Source organism: Geotrypetes seraphini, chromosome 4 (genome assembly GCF_902459505.1).
Source record: "Geotrypetes seraphini chromosome 4, aGeoSer1.1, whole genome shotgun sequence".
Taxonomy (NCBI): Eukaryota; Metazoa; Chordata; class Amphibia; order Gymnophiona; family Dermophiidae; genus Geotrypetes; species Geotrypetes seraphini.
Window position 1 is genome coordinate 193,970,757 of NC_047087.1, and position 20,876 is coordinate 193,991,632.

At 42.4% G+C, this 20,876-nt stretch overlaps 1 protein-coding gene across 2 annotated transcripts in view; it reads left to right on the forward strand.

The window, feature by feature from the left end:
• Nucleotides 1-20,876, forward strand: part of FAM149B1 (family with sequence similarity 149 member B1) — a 156,052-nt gene that overhangs the window by 83,600 nt on the left and 51,576 nt on the right. For both annotated transcript variants that reach the window (XM_033940635.1, XM_033940636.1), the window contains exons 7-8: nucleotides 8,926-9,116; nucleotides 13,446-13,576. In XM_033940635.1, the coding sequence (XP_033796526.1) occupies nucleotides 8,926-9,116; nucleotides 13,446-13,576 (322 nt within the window). The remainder of the gene's footprint in view (nucleotides 1-8,925; nucleotides 9,117-13,445; nucleotides 13,577-20,876) is intronic.

Sequence of the window (20,876 nt, forward strand, 5' to 3'; positions counted from 1 at the left end):
ATCACGATGATAAGCACAAAAACTTTGGTATAACGCGCTCACGATTATACCGCGCATGCTGCCCGACTCTCCGTTCACCCCCCTGACTTCCGTGCACTGCCCCGCCTCTCCATGCGCTGTCCCGACTCTCCGTTCACCCCCCCCTGACTTCCGTGCACTGCCCCGCCTCTCCGTGCGCTGTCCCGACTCTCCGTTCACCCCCCCTGACTTCCGTGCACTGCCCCGCCTCTCCGTGCGCTGTCCCGACTCTCCGTTCACCCCCCCCCTGACTTCCGTGCACTGCCCTAACTTTCCGTGCGCTGTCCCGACTCTCCGTTCACCCCCCCTGACTTCCGTGCACTGCCCCGCCTCTCCGTGCGCTGTCCCGACTCTCCGTTCACCCCCCCCTGACTTCCATGCACTGCCCTGACTTTCCGTGCGCTGTCCCGACTCTCCGTTCACCCCCCCCCCTGACTTCCATGCACTGCCCTGACTTTCCGTGCGCGGTCCCGACTCTCCGTTCACCCCCCTGACTTCCGTGCACTGCCCCGCCTCTCCGTGCGCTGTCCCGACTCTCCGTTCACCCCCCCCGCCGTCCGATTCATCCCCCCCCCGGCAGGACCATTCGCACCCCCACCCCGAAGGACCGCCGACTCCCCGACAATATCGGGCCAGGAGGGAGCCCAAACCCTCCTGGCCACGGCGACCCCCTACCCCCACCCCGCACTACATTACGGGCAGGAGGGATCCCAGGCCCTCCTGCCCTCGACGCAAACCCCCCTCCCCCCCAACGACCGCCCCCCCCCAAGAACCTCCGACCGCCCCCCCAGCCGACCCGCGACCCCCCTGGCGACCCCCACGACGCCCCCACCCCCCTTCCCCGTACCTTTGGTAGTTGGGCCAGAAGGGAGCCCAAACCCTCCTGGCCACGGCGACCCCCTAACCCCACCCCGCACTACATTACGGGCAGGAGGGATCCCAGGCCCTCCTGCCCTCGACGCAAACCCCCCTCCCCCCCAACGACCGCCCCCCCCAAGAACCTCCGACCGCCCCCCCAGCCGACCCGCGACCCCCCTGGCGACCCCCACGACCCCCCCACCCCCCTTCCCCGTACCTTTGGTAGTTGGCCGGACAGACGGGAGCCAAACCCGCCTGTCCGGCAGGCAGCCAACGAAGGAATGAGGCCGGATTGGCCCATCCGTCCTAAAGCTCCGCCTACTGGTGGGGCCTAAGGCGCGTGGGCCAATCAGAATAGGCCCTGGAGCCTTAGGTCCCACCTGGGGGCGCGGCCTGAGGCACATGGGCCCAACCCGACCATGTGCCTCAGGCCGCGCCCCCAGGTGGGACCTAAGGCTCCAGGGCCTATTCTGATTGGCCCACGCGCCTTAGGCCCCACCAGTAGGCGGAGCTTTAGGACGGATGGGCCAATCCGGCCTCATTCCTTCGTTGGCTGCCTGCCGGACAGGCGGGTTTGGCTCCCGTCTGTCCGGCCAACTTCCAAAGGTACGGGGAAGGGGGGTGGGGGGGTCGTGGGGGTCGGCCAGGGGGGTCGCGGGTCGGCTGGGGGGGCGGTCGGAGGTTCTTGGGGGGGGGACGGTCGTTGGGGGGGAGGGGGGTTTGCGTCGAGGGCAGGAGGGCCTGGGATCCCTCCTGCCCGTAATGTAGTGCGGGGTGGGGTTAGGGGGTCGCCGTGGCCAGGAGGGTTTGGGCTCCCTTCTGGCCCGATATTGTCGGGAAGTCGGCGGTCCTTCGGGGTGGGGGTGCGAGTGGTCCTGCCGGGGGGGGGGGATGTATCGGACGTCGGGGAGTCGGCCGGGCAAGAGGGCTTGGGCTCCCTCTTGCTCCGATCGTGGATGCGGGTGCGGGTGGGAGCGCGTGCGAGTGGTCGTTCGGGGTGGGGGTGCGAGTGGTCCTGCTGGGGGGGGTGAATCGGGCGTCGGGCGGGGTGGGAACTATGTTTTAAAACTTTCGTATACCGCGCTCACGCATATAACGCGCGAGGGGTATGCGCGGTAGGTAAAAACGCGTATAACGCGCGCGTTATATGCGTGAAAATACGGTACATGCAGCAACTGCATTGGTGGAAAGAGCTATATTGTTGGTTACTCTGGTGTTTGAACAGGACTTGAACTCTGATGCAATTATATTTTTGAAAGGCTTCTAGTTTGTTTGAGGCATTGAAAATATGGATATTTCCTTCAACAGCTTAGATGTTTTTATTAATATTAAAAAGTTTTCAACTGAAGGTATCTGCAATGCAAATAACTAGGAACTGTAGAAATGCTTGATATAATAATAATTAGTTTACAGTCTGCTTATTAGTATTCTTTATTTCCTTAGTGATCCCTGCTGTTTTTGACTCTAAAGCCCCCAATCTTGAGAGCTAAATAGAAGCATAGTTTTTTCTTTATTGTATTCTAATATGCTGTTTAACTGTATTACGAGATTTGTCTTATAAAATATATGAAATTATGATAAAAGAAAAATAAGACGGGACAGTCACCTGCTTGCTGAAGTAGCCTTCATGAGAAGCCAGTTTTTCAAGACTGTTATGAGACCAATCTACAGTTCCAAAGCTGGGAATTGACAACTGATTAATGGATTGTATCTTATTAAGTGATATTAAAGCACTTTTCAGTGTCGGTTTTAATCTTCTGTAATATTTGTTACTAGTTGCTACCTTGCAGTTCAGAGAGGTGTTTTCAGTTTTGTTTAATATAGTTCTAAGGTAGATTGCCTTAGCACATTTGTCCAGGCCAAAAGGCATCCTGACATCATCTTGGAAGTTCTTCACTGCACAGAGTTAAGTGTAATTTACCTCTGTATTGTTATGATCTTTTGGAATAAGGCTAAATCCATATAAAATTAATGAGTACTCAGTTGATTATGTCATACAAAACAAAAGTAAAGACAAGGAGTCTCCTTGAAAATATCTTGCTGGATCTTGATGTTAGACAGTTTGTTATTTCTATCTTTATAGTTAAATGGTTTATAGTTTATACATTATTATGGTGGAATAGATGTATTCAATCAGTCTACAGTTTATTTTGTATATGTCTATAAAATCCAGAGTGGAGTAGAACAGGTACAAGTGGATCGATTTTTCACGCCGTTAAAAATTACAAAGACTAGGGGACACTCGATGAAGTTACAGCGAAATACTTTTTTTTTTTTTTTTTTTTAACTATAATATTCTCCCCAAAGGGAGGTGCACCATTCCTGGAGATACTGCAATATTTTTTCACTCAGAGAAATAGTTAAGCTTTGCAACAAATTGCCAGAGGTTGTGGTAAGAGCAGATAGCATAGCTGGTTTTAAGAAGGGTTTGGACAATTTCCTGGAGGAAAAGTCCATAGTCTGTTATTGAGAAAGACATGGGGCTTATGTTTGATGTCAAGATAATTTAGGGCTCCATTTACTAAACGGCACTAGAGGTTTTAGCCTGTGAGGTAAATGCTCTTACGCTCATAGAATTCCTATAAGGATTGGAGCATTTATCTCACCAGCGCTAAAAACCTCTAGTGGCATTTAGTAAAACCCAGCGTTAGTAACTAGAAAACCCTATAGCAAAATAGCTGTATCAAAAAGAGGTAAATTATACAAACTGAAACTGAAAACCTCTTTCAATAAGACTAAGTGATATTTCTCTCTCTACTAAAAAATACCTGCAGTTGAATAGAGAAATAAGAGTATACTTGTGCTATTTACTAAGATGTTTTAATATGTGTTCTGTTGACAGTAGACAAAAAACAAAAGGAATTGACCCCAATATATCCACAGAGAAGAAAATCGAGAGAAAAACAAAAAAAACTCTGTGGAGTGATGATGTTCCTAAATGGACTTTATTTGAAAGAGTCAAAGTTCCAAAGTTACACCAAAATCATCCACATAAAATAATTTCATCCACATCAAAGTATACAACAAGTATACAAAATCGTACTGCGTTTTGGACTCCTGTCCCCCAGAAATTATGAAAACAGCCCCATTAGACTTTAAACTAACGTTGTTGAATTATTTATACAAAAATTTAAAAAACGGAAAATTCCCTATGAATAATGGTCACATTATAATAACCCCAATTCCAAAAAATCATAAAGAATCACTAACATTAGTAACCAACTACAGACCAATAGCTTCCATTCCATTGTTTGTAAAAATCATGGAAGGATTAGTGCACACCCAATTGATGGAATATCTTGACCAGTTCTCTCTCCTACATGAAACCCAATCTGGTTTCAGACCTTTATTTAGCACTGAAACAGTAATTGCAGCCATATTAGATAACATACGCTCCTTGTTTAGTAGAGGCCTCAATGCCCTAATTTTGCAATTTGATATGAGTTCCACCTTTGACTTAGTAGACCATGGGAAATTGCTACAATGCTTAGATGCAATTGGTATCAGAGGAGAGGTGTTAGACTGGTTCTGAGGCTTCCTTATATCCCTTACCTATCAAGTTCGTTTTGATTGCAATCTCTCGGACACCTGGAGTAACCCATCTGGCGTCCCACAGGGGTCACCACTATCCCCATTATTTTTCAATGTTTACATGTCAACATTAGGTGCACAACTGTCCCAACTAGAAATAAAATTATTCAGTTATGCAGACGATTTTACGATCATCATCCCATTCACCACCTCTCTCTCAGAAGTTACTCCCATGGCAACAGAAGCACTGAACTCGATGGAACAATGGATGACTGAATTTAGACTGAAACTCAATTCAGAAAAAACAAAATTCTTCATAGCTTCGCCACACCCACTAGATACTACAACTCCACTACGCATCAACAACCTTAGTTACCCCATTCAACCCACTCTGAAGGTTCTGGGCGTAACGCTAGACCAGGGCCTAACCATGAAAGACCAGGTAGACTCTTTGGTCAAAAAAGGGTTTTTTACTCTCTGGAAGCTTTGGTCCATTAGAGCATATTTTGATGCACCATCATTTACAATCCTGGTACAATCCCTCATACTGAGCCAACTGGATTACTGCAACATCGTCTATCTGGCAATTTCCCAGAAGAATATGCGGTGATTGCAACTGGTGCAGAATGCAGCAGTCAGGCTGATCTTCGGGTTGAAGAAGTTCAATCACATAACTCCCTCCTACCGACTCCTGCATTGGTTGCCAATGGAGGCGCGTGTGAAGTTTAAGTTCAGCTGCTTTTGCTTCAAGGTTCTATTTGGTCTAGCCCCCAAATACATAACCAACCTATTCTCCTTTTCAACCAATAGACATAAAAGAAGCTCAAACTTGAAATTTGTTCCTCCCCCCCCTCCCCCAGTTAGAGGATGTAAATTCAAAATTCATCACCAACATCTTCTCTCTTATCAAGCAGCATTATGGGGCAACGATCTGAAACAACTGCTTACGCTTGCCAATACATATAGGGAATTTAGGAGACAACTGAAAACATATCTGTTCCTAAAGTACATAGGAAACTGATTTGCACAATCTCTCTCTCAATACCAGATCTCTATAACTGCTAAACAATAGATATTAACTATGTCAATTCTACTCAATTTGTAATATTTTTTTATAATCATTGTAAACCGCATAGAACTTCACGATCCTGCGGTATATAAACTGTTATTATTATTATTATAAAAATAAATTCATCCACATAAAAATAGGTTATCCACATAAAAGCCTTAAAGGACCTAGTCCGCTAGGGATACAGGACCCAACACTTGAATACGTGGGAAACAATTGTGTGGTGAACTGGAAGTAAGACACTGCTTGTGTTTGCACTTCCGGTTGCTTACAGTGTCTCACTTCTGGTTCACCACACAATTGTTTTCCACATATTCACCTTTATAGGACCCCCAGTGACCCCTGAAGAAGACTTTTTGTCAAAACGCGGACCATGTTGGGTCCTGTATCCCTAGCGGACTAGGTCCTTTAAGTCTTTTATGTGGATAACCTATTTTTATGTGGATGAATTTATTTTTATGTGGATGATTTTGGTGTAACTTTGGAACTTTGACTCTTTCAAATAAAGTCCATTTAGGAACATCATCACTCCACAGAGTTTTTTCTGTTGACAGTAGAGCAAGATACGGTGATAAAATTCATCACCATTCCCATCCCCGCGGATAACTGCGGGAATCTTTCTCCATGTCGTTTTTTAAGGAGAAAGGGTAGAATCAGAGTATGAATGTGTACAACCACTGACCCTTAAGTCTTGCATTGAAGAATGCTGGTGTAGAAGGACTGAGGTTGAGAAGATACTAAAGATTGACATATTTTTAAAAAATTGGTATCCTCTCATAAAATATAGCGACATATCACATTTAAAATGAATATTATTATTATTTCTCTAAATGGTAATGTACATCAATACAGGTTTGCTTTAGAGCCAACACTATGGGCCTGTTTTACAAAGCTGCATGGCAACAGCCCTGAATCCTTTTAAATCTCTCTGGACTTTCGGGGCCATTACCTCGCAGCAGCCGCTAGTGCGGCTTTGTAAAACAGGCCCTATAAGTATATTGGGTTTTGGGGGGAGGGTTATTGTAAAAGATATTGTTTTAAGAACTGCTGTTGTAATATATTCTATTTATCATTTGTTGTTATTCATCTTTTGTTATTATTTGAAAATTCTAATAAAAATTTATTGAACATAAAAAAAGCAAATATACTGAAAAAAAGAATGGCACGGGATTATTATTTGCAGGGACCTAAACGGTGGTGAATTTTGTCACCGTGTCATTCTCTACACTGGAAGTATCAAACTATGTTATAGTACAGTTATTTTAATCTTTTTTTACTGCTTTAATTGCATATTGCCAAACTCCAAGTTATTTTTGTTGTACACTGCCTTGGATGAATTTCTTCAAAAAGGCAGTAATTAAATCCTAATAGATAAATTTTGTATGATTGCTTGCTGTATGTGGCTATTTAATGTTGTACTCCACTATAAGTATTTTGGGGTGATACTGTGGGTCAAAAGTTCTTAGGGTTACCACATGGATCAGAAAAAGGAGGACAGATTGAGACATCCGGGTTTTACTACCATTGCTTTAAATGAAAGTAAAATCCAGATATCTCAATTCATCTTCCTTTTTTGGAGCCTTAGTTAAAACTGAAACCTCTCTATTGGGCTATTCTGACTTGTCTATTTTGCCATTTTTCTTTGAAGATACCTTAGTTCAAACCACATCCTGCAGAGTGGCTTGGCTTTCCTGCTGAATTTTGTATTCATGACCACAGTGAGAGGAATAGTGGGGGGTGGGGGGTGGCAACGTGATGCTCAGAGACTGATCGGACATGCTACTCAGCAGCTCCGGGCCATGCCGACTGAAGGGATACTTTTCATGTGTCTTGTAGTTTTTCTTTCAACTGTGTTTGAAGCTGTAAAAACCCAGACCCTGTTTGTTTTTCTTTCTCTTGCTGATATATAAGGCCATTTTATGTTTGAAAGATGTGTTTTCTTATCCTGTCTTTGCAGCTGTATTAGTAAGAAGCTTTAGATAAGGAAATTCTTTGCTAAGCAGAGCCCCCTTTAAACTTTGGCCTTTAGATAGTAAGATGCTTGCTATTTCTTTAAAGTTTCATGTGATCTGTGTCCATATATGGTTTGTATTTACGTCATATGCTGACGACACTGAACCATGTAAAATGATATAAAAAGGGTTGTAAAGCTGACAATAAACTGGACATGTTTGGGAGATAATAGGCGTCTGTTGTCTCTAAGATATTGTCCCCAGATGCATCTGACTTACCAATGACAGAGTGTGTGAGGCAGTAATTGGGACCTAATCCCTTTCACCGACACAATAAACCTTTGCAGCCTGAACCCCCACTCCAGGCAAGTGCCCAATTACTGCTGTTTTGTAGCCCAAACCTTTGCCGCATCCACAGCAGTATTTTGTTTGGCGGTGCGATTGTGCCATGGATGCTAAAACGTCACGAGGTACCAAGGAGAAACAGAAGGTGCAGGATTCCAAAATGGCGGAGCACCATGAGGCGCCCATCTTTACGTTTGAAGCCGCAGCAGTCCAGGAATTGATCCGCTCACTTACCTTAGTAATGGAGGACAAGCTGGCTAAAATCCACACCTTTATGGAGGACATTAAAGAGAGCCTGGATTCCCATGCTAGCTGGCTGCAGCGTGCGGAATATCGCATTGTGCAACAAGAGGACAGTGTGACAAATTTTGAAGAATGCTTGAATCGGCGAATTAAACTCTCTCAGACTGCCTTCAAGACTACGAAAATATGGGCAGACGCAACAACCTGCGCTTCGTGGGTATTCCCAATTCCATCCGCGAAGTTGATCTGCGCCAGTGGCTGGAGGGTTGGCTCTCTAAGGCTGTGGGCTTTTCTTACCCCATGGAACATCTCACCATTGAGCTGCGCTCACTGCGTGGGGCCTCGCTGAGACGATGACCAGAGACCGAGGCCTGTCATCACCTGTTTCCTCAAGGAATAGTGAAGTTTGCCTGTAGAAGTTAAATGACAGAAAAATTGTTTTTCCCCTACTTCTGTGATTATTTAATTGTACAGTACTCCCCCAAAATTTGCAGGGGTTTCCCTTCCAGGAACACCCACGAATTTTGAAAAACCGCGAATACGGTTTTTCAGCTGATCGAAGGCAGGAGAGGGCAGCTGGGGTGCTGACGAGTGCTTAAATTGTACTTACAAAGCCGGGCACATTTTCTGACCATCTCTTCCTGGTACTAAAGTCATGGTTACACCAATCAGGAGCTGCTTTGATACACCAGATACTATGTCAAAGCAGTTCCTGATTGGTGTAACCATGACTTTAATACCAGAAAGAGACAGTTGGAAAATACCGCAAATTACTGGGTCCACAATTTGCAAACCGCAAATTTGCGGGGATTTACTGTACATTATATTCCATATGTGTCTCTTCTTTGTGCACCTGATTATTGATCAATGATGTATCTTCACATAAATAAAAATAGGTTGTTTCTGCAGGGAGGAAGAAATGCATCAAAAGAGTTTAGCCTTATCTGGTGACAGAAAGGAGAAGTTGGGGTATCCTCCCATTTCTCCCCCGAGCTGCAGGAAGATGGCAGTGTTTGAGAACCTCTTTGATGATATGTGGAGGGAAGTGGTGTGCTGCATAGCAGCCCTAATTCACAGGCATTGGGAAGACTCATCCTTAGGTAAGCACTACTATTAGGAGAACTTTATACTTAATCTCTTCATTGCTTATCTGCAGTCCAATCTGTTTTGTGCACCCATTGAACTCAGGTGGCAGAATGTTACTTTTTCCCTCTCCATATTTTCCCTCTCCATATTAACCCTTTAATTGGTAGATGGTGAAACGGCTGCTTTATTTAACTTGATATTCAAGTTTCAATTTTATTGATTCTTGATATCCCGCAAATCGTATAACAACTAAGCGGCCTAAAATAAAAAGGATACAAATAATTAGTAATATAAAAAAATAAAACTATGAACAATAAAAATTATAAAAACAGTATGTGACACAAAGGGATGGAGGGAAGAAATATATTATATACAGTGGTGCCTCGCATAAAGAACGCCTCGCACAGCGAACGCTGCACACAACGAACTTCATGTCATGATTCATACAACGAACTTCGTTTCACACAACGAAGTCGCCCGAGCTTCCACGATCGCTGCCGATGTATTGCATCCTTCCGCGCAGGCACTGCAGGCAGTCGTTAGTCACTGCACTTAACTTAAGCACGTATCGCGGCAATCGTTCTTCATTACGAATTAAATCACGCACGCACGCACGTATCACAGCAGTCGTCCTTTTAAGATAAACTCAATATTTTTTATATATCATGGCTTCTAAAAAAAAGCAGGAAGGTGATTTCTGTTGAAATGAAACGGGAAATAATTAGAAGGAGTGAATGTGGGTTAAAACAGTGTGACCTCGTCAAAGAGTTTGGCCTCAGCAAGACCACAATTTTCACCATTTTGACAAATTTATCTTTTTTTTATGTCATCTTAGCATATTTTATGCTGCAGAACGAATAATTTTTTTAAACATGTATTGTTACGGGAAAATGCGTTTCACATAACGAACTTTTCGCATAACAAACTTGCTCCTGGAACGAATTAAGTTCATTGTGTGAGGCACCACTGTAATAGAAAAGCAAGGGAAAGGGTAACACACAAGGTCTGGGGATAGTCTATATTCTTCAACTGGTATGATTGGTATTACAGATTATAGGAACCGATGCTTATGAGTAAGTATCAGAAAATAAAAAAGTTTTGAGATCTTTCTTGAAAATAACGAAAGAGGTCTGAAGCCTGAGATGACTTGGAAGAGCGTTCCATAGTTCTGGACCCTGAACTGAAAAGATTGAATTATGTGTATAGTCCAGAAATATTTCTCAAAAAGTAGGAACTATTAGACTATTTTGATTTAGGGATCTTTAAAGTTTGAGAGGGAGTGTAGGGTGTTAAAAATGTATTTATTTATTTATTTTTTAATCTTTATTCATTTTTAAAACTCACAATAAGTGTAACATAAAATACATACATTTTATACTTTAACATCACTTAATATATCTTCAAATTCTATCTCGCGTCAATTATCCCCCCTTCCTTATACCCAACAATTATTCATAAGCTGTTAAAAATTTACTAAGAAATAATGGGGTGTCAGTGGAATGGATTTTAAATACTAATAATAAAATTTTATAAGTAATTCTGTGAGATATTGGTAGCCAGTTAGCCGATTTGAGTAAAGGTGTAACATCGTATTTTTTATGATCTGTTATAAGTTTAATAACTGTATTTTGAATCAGTTGAAGTCTTTGAGTTCTTTTACATATAAACCCTTATATAGTGAATTGCAGTAGTCCAGTCGATTAATGACCAGAGCATGAACCAAAACATTTATAGTGGAAGGATGAAGTAAAGAATAAATGGATTGAATATGACGTCAATTATAGAAACAAATTCATACAACTGAAGAAATTTGTGTTTTAAAGGAGAGAGAAGAGTCTAAGATAATTCCAAGGACCCGTGTCGCAGTAACAAGAGGGACCGGGGTATCATTTAATAGAATTGAATGTAATAGGGTAGAATCTGTTAGTCTCCCAAAGAGTAAAGTTTTAGATTTCGAAGGATTGATAATTTGTTTATTTTTAGCAAGCCAGGTTGTTAGGTATTTCAATTTCTTGTTAATGCTACTTATATTAGCATTATCTGAGGGATCAATAGGAGATAATATTTGGATGTCATCAGTGTAAACAAATGTTGTAAAATCTAATGATTGGAGCAAGGTCAGGAGAGGAGAGAGAAAAATATTAAATAAAGTAGGAGGAAGAGTTGATCCCTGAGCAACCGTACCTAGTAACAGGCATTTAGAGATGCAGATCTCCCATAAGAGCCATAGAGGACACATGTTGCTTCTGAGCAACAATGCCAAGTAAAGGGTTAAGAATATGCTTTAGCTGTCCTAACTTGCTTGGATAGTTATGCAAGTACCAGTGCTGAATATTGGTAGTGTCCAGATAACTTCAGGCTCTGCCTTATCTACACCATTAGACTGCTGTGTCACTACCTGGATATTATCAGGTTGGTTAATAAAGATTTTCAGCAGCATTATCTGGATTGTGCTCCTACCCTGAGAAGTATATCAACCCATGTGTGTGTATAGATAGATAGATAGATAGATATACAAGAACATTTTTTTAAATGAGTCCAAAAAAAGGTACCAGGTCAGTATTCAAAAGAACTTATCTGGATAACAGCACCTGCTGACCGGGATATTGAGCAACTCTGTCTGTATAATGCCTCTAAGGGAGGAAGTTAATAAGCTGTGCTCAGGCTTTATGTCGCATTATCCATGTTTTAAAGCAGGGGTCTCAAAGTCCCTCCTTGAGGGCCGCAATCTAGTCGGGTTTTCAGGATTTCCCCAATGAATATGCATGAGATCTATGTGCATGTACTGCTTTCAATGCATATTCATTGGGGAAATCTTAAAAACCCAATTGGATTGCGGCCCTCAAGAACAACTTTGAGATCCCTGTTTTAAAGTGACTTAAAGGGCTTTAACACAGCTTGTCTTGCCCACCCCGCCCATCCCCTGATCAAACCCCCTCCTAATCACATCCCCTCTTCCACTTCCCAAAGGGCCCTCACCATCATCTTGTGCCTACCAGCCCTGTTTCTGGTAGTTAAGTAGTCCTCGGGCAGGAATGATCCCCAGTTCCTTCTACCCTGCTGGTGCCATCTCCAGAATGGCACCCTTAGGGTAGTCTTGTGTATGGAAACATGATTCCTAGCAATAGTAGGATGAGACTACTGCTAGGGGCACCATTTTGGAAACCACTGCATCACCAGGTACAGGGCTAGTAAGTCCACAATGGTGGAGGGAGCCCTTTGGGGGATGGGAGGATGTGATTGGGGAGGTGGAAGGGCTTGATCAAAGGCTGATGTTCCCAGGCCATTGGAATAATGCTGTTTGTGAGGGGACTTGCAATTAGCGTTATTCATTTACTATGGTAGTCGGTAACCTGTGAGACTGTTATACTTCAGGTTGCTGACTCCCATGGTAAATCAAGGTATGTTAAAGGCTCACCATATCTTTTTTTTTTTTTTTTTTTTCAAGTATTGGCATTGATGCATCACATTTTGCACTACAGAATCCCTCAGTGTTTGTTTAGATCACTTCTTCCCTATATTTCTGCACATGCTTTACATTCTTTTGATCGGCTTCTACTTATTGTTTCAACACATCTACAGATTCACAAATTCATTCACACCATGCCAGATCCAACTGTTTCTCTGCAATTGTTCCTTTCCATTGGAACTGTTTGGCTAGAACTTTAGATTTTCTTTGATATTGTTTGTAGGCCTTGCACTGCTTCTTTCTTATGTGTTTTCAATTTATTGTCATTCCCTCTCCTCCTTTTGTATTTTTGAAGATTAGTTACTCCACACCTCTGTCCCCTTTCCCTATTAAGTGAGATACTGTAACCTAGCTCCCTGGTGTATCTTTCCAGTCCCCTTTTATTTTTATATATTTTTGATTTTTAACTTTCATTATGTAAACCATTTAGTTTCACCCAACCCAGGAAGCGAGTCCCAATCCCTTTATTTGCTAACACTGGAAACATAAGGGGTCAGGCCACCCTCTCAAAAGTCTTTTTTACATTCACAGGCAGCAGCACTTCCACTGGGCAATCCAAATCAGGTTTAAAACCTTCCATATGTAGTCAGTTCTTTGCTGCCTATAAATACCAGTTGGTCTTCATGTAATAACTCCAGTAACTGCAAGAGAGGTCTATTTGACATGATTTTGGTTAATATCTTAAAAGTCTATCCTTAGCAAAGAAATTGGCCTATAAGATCCGCACATTATTAGATCTTTAATTGTCATCCCTGCCATCCTCATGCTATATGGCAATTCTCTTTCCTTTTTCACCCAGGGAATTGTACACATTGGTCAAAGGTTCCACCAAATAGTTCTAAATGTCGAATCAGTCATATTTAATTTCCTTCAGATGCTGAAAGAACGGGAGAAGTGAAAAGTGGAGAAGTGAGCAGAATAGAATCTATCGGCTCCTTCCACCAGTTTGAGCCTCTACCATTGCTCTTTCCTCGGGTTCCAACATCCAAAATACCCTCCATCCCGGTAAGTTACTCTTGCTGAGAAGTTGTTGACTGCCTAACTGGGCATTGTTAGGTGTTTCATTGTTTTTAAAGTTAAAAGCTAAAGTTAAAAACTTTAAATTAATTTGGGGCCCATTGTCGTCTTTTGTAGAATTATTATAGTTATGATTTTTGTTGTTAGATAAAATGCACATCCGGGGAGGGAGGGGGGAAGGATTATAAGGTCTTTTAATTGATTATTTATACAGATGATAATAGGAGGGAAGGGTGGTATTTTTGAGGTTTGATAAATAAGTCTGATTGATCATATGTATAACTTGTGTTTAAAATATGTATAATATATCTCTGAATCTATGATAAAATTTTATAATTACTTTAATGATAAAGATTAGGATGGGTGGGGGAGGGTAATGATCTGTATGAATCTTGTAAAAATGTAAGTGATGTCTAAAGTGTTAAATGTATAATCTATGTTGTTTCCACTTATTGAAAGTGTTTTAAAATGAATAAAGATTATTAAAAAAAAAAAAAGTTAAAAGCTAGCATTTACAAATTCCACCAGGAAACAAAAGATTGATCGTTTCTTACACATAAAACTCTTTATTAAACTGCAATCCATGAGGAATGTGCTGATCTAAAGTTTCAGCATGTAACTGCCCAGATTAAATGCCTATTCAAAGAAAAAACTTTCATTCCAACTAACTGGATCCAGCACAGAACCTCTTTTTCAAATAACTGTTCCAGCAAGCAACTAACCTGCCTCCTGATCAATATAATTCTATGGGGCTCGTTTTCAAAAAGAACAACATTCTAAAGAAATCATAAAGTGGCACTTGAACATTTGGATCGCCAAAACGTCCAAATCACCATTTTTGAAACCTAGGCCCTCTTTTACAAAGGCGCATTAGCCATTTTAGCACATGCTTAGATTTGGCATGCGCTAAATGCTAATGTGTTCATAGACTTATAATGGGTACGTTAGCGTTTAGCACACGCTAAAATGGCTAACACACCTTTGTAAAAGGGGGTCCTAATTTCTCAGCAGTGCATCTAAATTTCATGGATGCGTATTGGAGGTGTGTTTTGAGTGGGATTATGGCAGGCTTAGGACTTGGACGCTTTGCAGTGATAAAAATTTTACAAAACATCCAGGGAGGGCACCATTTAGACATTTGGGGCTAGACCTGTATTAAAAATTAATAAGTGCCAAGAAGGTGCCCAAACTGACCAGATGATCACTTGAGACATGAAGGCATGGCCCCTCCCACATTTCCCCTCTCCTACTGCTCAAAGATGTGAAAAAAACAGTACATACCTCTCTATATGACAGCTGCAGATATGGTCAGTCCTAGTAGAGCAGCAAGCAGGTATCTGGAGTAACCTGATAGTTTGTATAGTGGACCCCAGAGGAGACCCAGGCTAACCAGTACAGTGTTCTCCCCAGAAATTTTTTCCAGCTGGGTGGCATGAAAAAGTAGCCGGGTGGGGCGGGGAAATTTGGTGATGAGGAAAATTAAATGTATACTATTTTTATTAGTTAATTATTATTATTTTCCAATGCTCAATATGACTTCCTTTTTTAAGGTTTGACACTTGTGCCAGAATATTTTTACTAAATTTAAGAAGTATCCAATTCTAGAAGTGAATAATTAGATATTCATCCTCTTTCAAATGGTATAGAGGTTTAAAAAAGGGAAATGCGTTAATGAAGTCATTAGGTTCAATCTAGCCATTTATTTCTGCATGAATTTAAACAACTAAAAAAAAAAAGATAAATATAGCTCATCCAGTCATACAAGAAATGGCTGTACAACACCTCTAATAATGTTTTGATCACTAGGTTCCTTCCTGAGGTCTCACTGAGAATAGGAAATAGATACTATCCTCACTTCCAGACCTCTTCCACATAATTTATGGAGAGGTGTTACTGAGCCTTGAAGGACACCTGTGTGATTGATCTTTATCTGTTTCTTTTTTATTTTGCTATAGTGCAAAGTAAGAGCTAGGGCAAAACAGTATAGGTAAAGATGCAGGTAATAATTAGCAATGTATTAAAAATATTTTATTTTTATTTGCTTATAATGTCATTTGAAAGCTGCTTGATGATAATACAACTTTAATTTAATTCTTTATAATGTGTGTGTCTGTGTGTTGGGGGACAACACCTATGTCAACAGTAAAGTTAGAAAAGGGTCATTAAATCCAGTGGTGTACCTAGTATATATGACAGCCAGTGCTGGTCATTTTTTAACAACCCCCCTCCTCTATATAAAAAATATATATTTTTAGTAATAATCCATGAGTCACATAATAAGGGTGCATCTAGGAAAAAGCAGCATCTTAAACACTGCAGTGAGCACTAGAACACCAACACACGCATTGTAAAACTAAACAAACCAGATCCTACATAGTCAATTGATCTTGTAGTCGATACTAACAGAAAGCCATGTCCTTTTCATACACACAGAACACAGATACACCCTCGCCCAATATGGAATAATCACAAACTAAAAATAGAAATATGTAGACAAAAGTTAAACTGATCCAAGAAACCAGACTCTGCATACAATGCAACACCACAGAAACAGTGACACGTCCCCTAATACTGTGAAAAATATAAAGACAGTGGATGTAAATTTGAAAAAAACTTCTACATAACAGTCACCACTTTACAAATTAACAAATAGAAATAAAATAATGAGAAATATGAAAATACCATTTTATTGGACTAATCCATTTTTCAATTAGCTTTCAGAGGCCAAATCATTCTTCAAGACAGTACAGTATACAGCTGTTATGGTATCCTGTCCTGACCTAAGGAAAGGGGTTTAGTCCCCCCCAAATTTGCCTTATTTCCATTTGCTATTGATAAATTTTAATCAATACAGTTACAATACTACTTGATTCTACGTAAAGCAACAAAAATATTTGTTTTCTACCTTTTGTCGTTTCTGCTTTAGTCATCTTCTCTTCACTCTCTTCTTTCTATTCAGCATTTGTCCTCTCTCTTTGCCCCTTCCACCCAGCCTCTGCCCTCTCTCTACCCCTTCCATCTACTATCCACCCTCTCTCTGCCCCTTGCATCCACTGCCCACCCTTTCTGCCTTTTCCATCCTCTCTCTGTTCCATATGGTATCTTCCCTCTTTCTATGTCCCTTCAATAAACTCTATATCCTGTGTGCTTTCTCTCCTTTGTACATGATTTATTTCAGCTTCACCCCCTCTCCATTTTTTGTCTCCACCCCTCCCCTATGCTCTGGCATCTCTCTCTTCTCCTTTCCTTCCTTCCCACTCCACCCCATGGTCTGACATCTCTATCTCCTTCCCTTCTCTCTCCCCTCTCCAGTATCTGCCTCTTGTCTTTCCCCTTTGGTCCAGGCCTCTCTCTTTCTCTCCGTCTTTCTTCTATAAGGAGATCATGTTGATCTTGAACACTGAATAATTCTTCCACATTCTCAGTATCACTGTACTGTAGTCTGGTCCAGCAGACTGCTTTGGCACTATTACATGGGTAATAGTAAATTCATTATGCATCAGCTTTCTACACAGAATGCCACAAGTTTCTATTTCTTGTGCTGTGTTTACATCTGCCAGCAGCAGAAACTTGTGAGACAGATCCCTTGGTAATACTACACTTCGGAGCCCTTTGACCATCTGGTTCTGTATGGCTGCAGGCTTTAAAGCTCTGTTTACTGGAGGAGACTGTCCAGCATACATAGTTGCATCACTCTTAAGGATCTGATCAGAGATTACATTAGACAAGGTGGTATTTTTAGGCATGGAAAAAAGGACATGTTCTCAATGTGCTCAGATGCCTTCAAATGCCCTTTAATGTTCATCTGATCTCAGGCTAAATCTTGCCTCCTGAGCTGATCATCTAAATAGTTAAACTGTTGCTGCCACATCTGTACAATTCATTTGCAGCTTCTCAAATTTCTGTAGGTATTCAGTCTGCAGTTTGTTCCTGGTATTCCATTCCATACTTCTTTAAAAGAGTTTTCTTTAACTCATCTGTTCGGGGAAAGGCCAGATCCTTCAATTTCTTCATAATATCTTGTTTCTCTGGTACAGCACACTGCCGATAGTCTCGATGATTAGGGAGTTTTTCTACAAACAAGATTATAAACTTGTTATAACGAACAAATGCATTTTCTAGGTTTCCCTCCTCTAAATATACAGCTGCCATCAGTTCCATCTCTACCCCGGATCAGAAGTAGGGGCATGAAGTAATGGCCTCATTGATTGTGACATTGCAGCCAAGTTTACTTAAAGCACACACCCACTCTTCAGGACTCAAAGATATATATGTATGGTCAGGCATTGCTGCCAGTTTCTTCAGTGAGCCAACAGAAAAAGGCTGCTCCATATTGTCTTCTTTCTGCAAATTTTCATATTCACATCGTCTTCCCAATACTTCTATCCTTGGAAATATTATCTTCTAGATTCTGGATCCCACACGCGACAGCAGAACGGCTTTGCCTCGTGCTGCTTCTAGGCTCCTGGGCCTTCCTGCCTCAGTGAAGAGAAAAAGGAAATGCGTGTTTTCACACCTCGACTTCCCTCAACACCCCTTTCCCCTTCTCGCGTCGAGGTCTATTTTTGAGAAGCACACGCGAGAGTGACGCTTCTAGCTGGTGGTTCCTGTTAGTGGGAGAAGCTGGCACGGTCTGAATCCCAACGAGCAGGAGAGCGGAGTGAGAGCCATATTGGGCGCGGGCCGCAGTGAGATCCGTTTTGGGCCGCATGTTGTGCACGGCTGGACTAAGGTAAGTTGTAAGCTTCCTTCCATCGCTGACCTATCTTCCATAGGTCAACGACAGAGGGAAGCTTACAACTCGCTGCTCTTGATTGCTTCGGCCTTCCTCGTTGCCAGGTTCTGCCTTCACGGAAACAGAAAGTAGGCAGGACCCAGCAGCGAGGAAAGCCCGAAGCAAGCAAAAGCAATTTGTAAGCTGACCTGTCTCCTATAGCGAATCCATGCTCCAGGGCGTGTGCGTGCCGACTTCCCTTCTCTTCCCCCCCCCCCCGGGACATGACTTCCGGTTTCAGAGGGAAAAGAAGGGAAGCTGGCACGCACATGTTAGAGCCCCGGAGCATGGGTTCAAGTCGCTTGCTGGCATTAAAAAAAAAAAAAAAAGTCAGACTCCTGCGAGTCAGGCTGTGCCGAGTCAGCCCGGTAAATCTCCAAGCCGGTGAGAAGGTTTTTTTAAAAATGTTGAGCAGAAGGCGGCAGCAGCAGCGGGATTGTGATCGAGATTACAGCCAGGCGGTCATCTAAATTAGCTGGGCGGAGCGCTCAGCTAAAAGGCCCTAGGGAGTGTAAGGTTTGTTAGTGGCCCCCACAATATATGGTTGGTGGGGTCACTTGAGAGGCGCCCTTACAAACGCCAGGTCCCAGGTTCAGTTCCCTCACTGAACATTCACCAGGAAGTAGAATCAAAAAGGCACAACCAGAGGTGATTGCATAAAGAATATATTATAGAACTAGGCATACAGAAAAGCAATATTTATAAGCATTACAATTAAGCATTACAATTAAGTAGAGAGCAAAGCAGTTTCCCTGCCTTACAGAGTTCAGAGGAAAAGAGAGACATAGAAGCCTGAAGTTCCAGGGAAAGGCAGAGAGAGAGAGAAAAGGGGGATGGGGTGATGGTCCAAGCTTCGTGTTCCATAGATAAAGAGAAGGATAGACAGAGAAAGAGAGAGCTCAAGAGAAACAAGAGAGGACCAGAGTGCCAAGAGCCAAGAGATAGATTTTTGTGTGTTGCAGAGAGGAGGCTTTTATAGCTTGGAATCTTATTCTGAATATAGAAAACTATTGAGCTTCAATAGAAGTTAAATCTCCCCCTCCTTAGTAAACTTGTGCTAGACAGCCGAAGAATAGGCTATGGTCAAATGTAATTTCCATTATGCCTCTGACAATAGTTTCTGATTAACTTTAGTTATCTATGCACCTGGACCCATTGTCCTAAGCACCCTCTTAATCAGACATTAACACCTTAACACCTTTTAGCTAATCATGATTCAATCAGGGCTACTTAAAACAGTCTCCCTGCCCTCAGGGTCTATCTGCATTCACATGCCAGAGTCAGATTGATATAATTTCCCATAGGCCTTCGCTGACATTAGTAATGCCAACTGAAAATGCTGAATGGTAGCGATAGCTATGCTGACATCTCCCATACTTTTTTTATTTTTATTCTTTGAAATGAGGGCAAGCTTGTGGTACCCTTCTATAAACAGACAGCACGTCCCCTGTCCTGCAGAATCTCCAAGCTATGAAGATAAACAGTTCCCATTATGAGTTCAAACCTCTGAAGCAAGAAACTTCAAACCCTTCTTCAGGTATGTGAAAGGGAAACAACCAGCCAGAGAGGAAGTGGGACCACTGGATGACGGAGACAGGAAAGGAGCGATAAAGGAGGAAAAAGAGATAGCTGACAGGTTAAACAAATTCTTCTCGTCAGTCTTCACCAGAGAGGACACAACCAATATTCCGGAACCCGAGGAGATTATAAACGGAGAACAAGATGAAAGGCTGGTAAAACTAGAGGTAAGCAAAGAGGATGTCCTCAGACAGATAGACAGACTAAAGAGCGACAAATCACCAGGCCCGGACGGCATCCACCCAAGGGTACTAAAAGAACTGAGAAACGAAATAGCAGAGACACTTCGCCAAATATGTAACCTCTCCCTAAAAACAGGGGAGATCCCAGAGGACTGGAAAATAGCGAATGTCACGCCCATCTTTAAGAAGGGATCAAGGGGTAACCCGGGAAACTACAGGCCTGTGAGCTTGACCTCGGTTCCAGGGAAGATGATGGAAGCAATGGTAAAGGACACAATATGCGAATACATAGAAAACAATGGACAACTGAAGGCGAGCCAACATGGCTTCTGCAAGGGAAGGTCATGCCTCACGAACTTGCTGTACTTCTTTGAGGGAATGAACAGCCAGATGGATAAGGGGGAATCCATAGACATAATTTACCTTGACTTCCAAAAAAGCCTTCGACAAGGTACCTCACGAACGGCTACTTAAAAAGCTGTGGTACCACGGGGTGCAAGGGGATATCTACCGATGGATCAAACACTGGTTGGCAGGCAGGAAGCAGAGGGTTGGAGTAAAAGGCCAATACTCAGACTGGCAATGGGTCACGAGCGGAGTTCCACAGGGGTCAGTGCTGGGACCTCTACTGTTCAATATATTTATTAACGATCTGGAGGCAGGGACAAAATGTGAGGTTATCAAATTTGCTGATGACACCAAACTCTGCAGCAGGGTTAGAAACACGGAAGACTGTGAAGACCTGCAAAGGGAC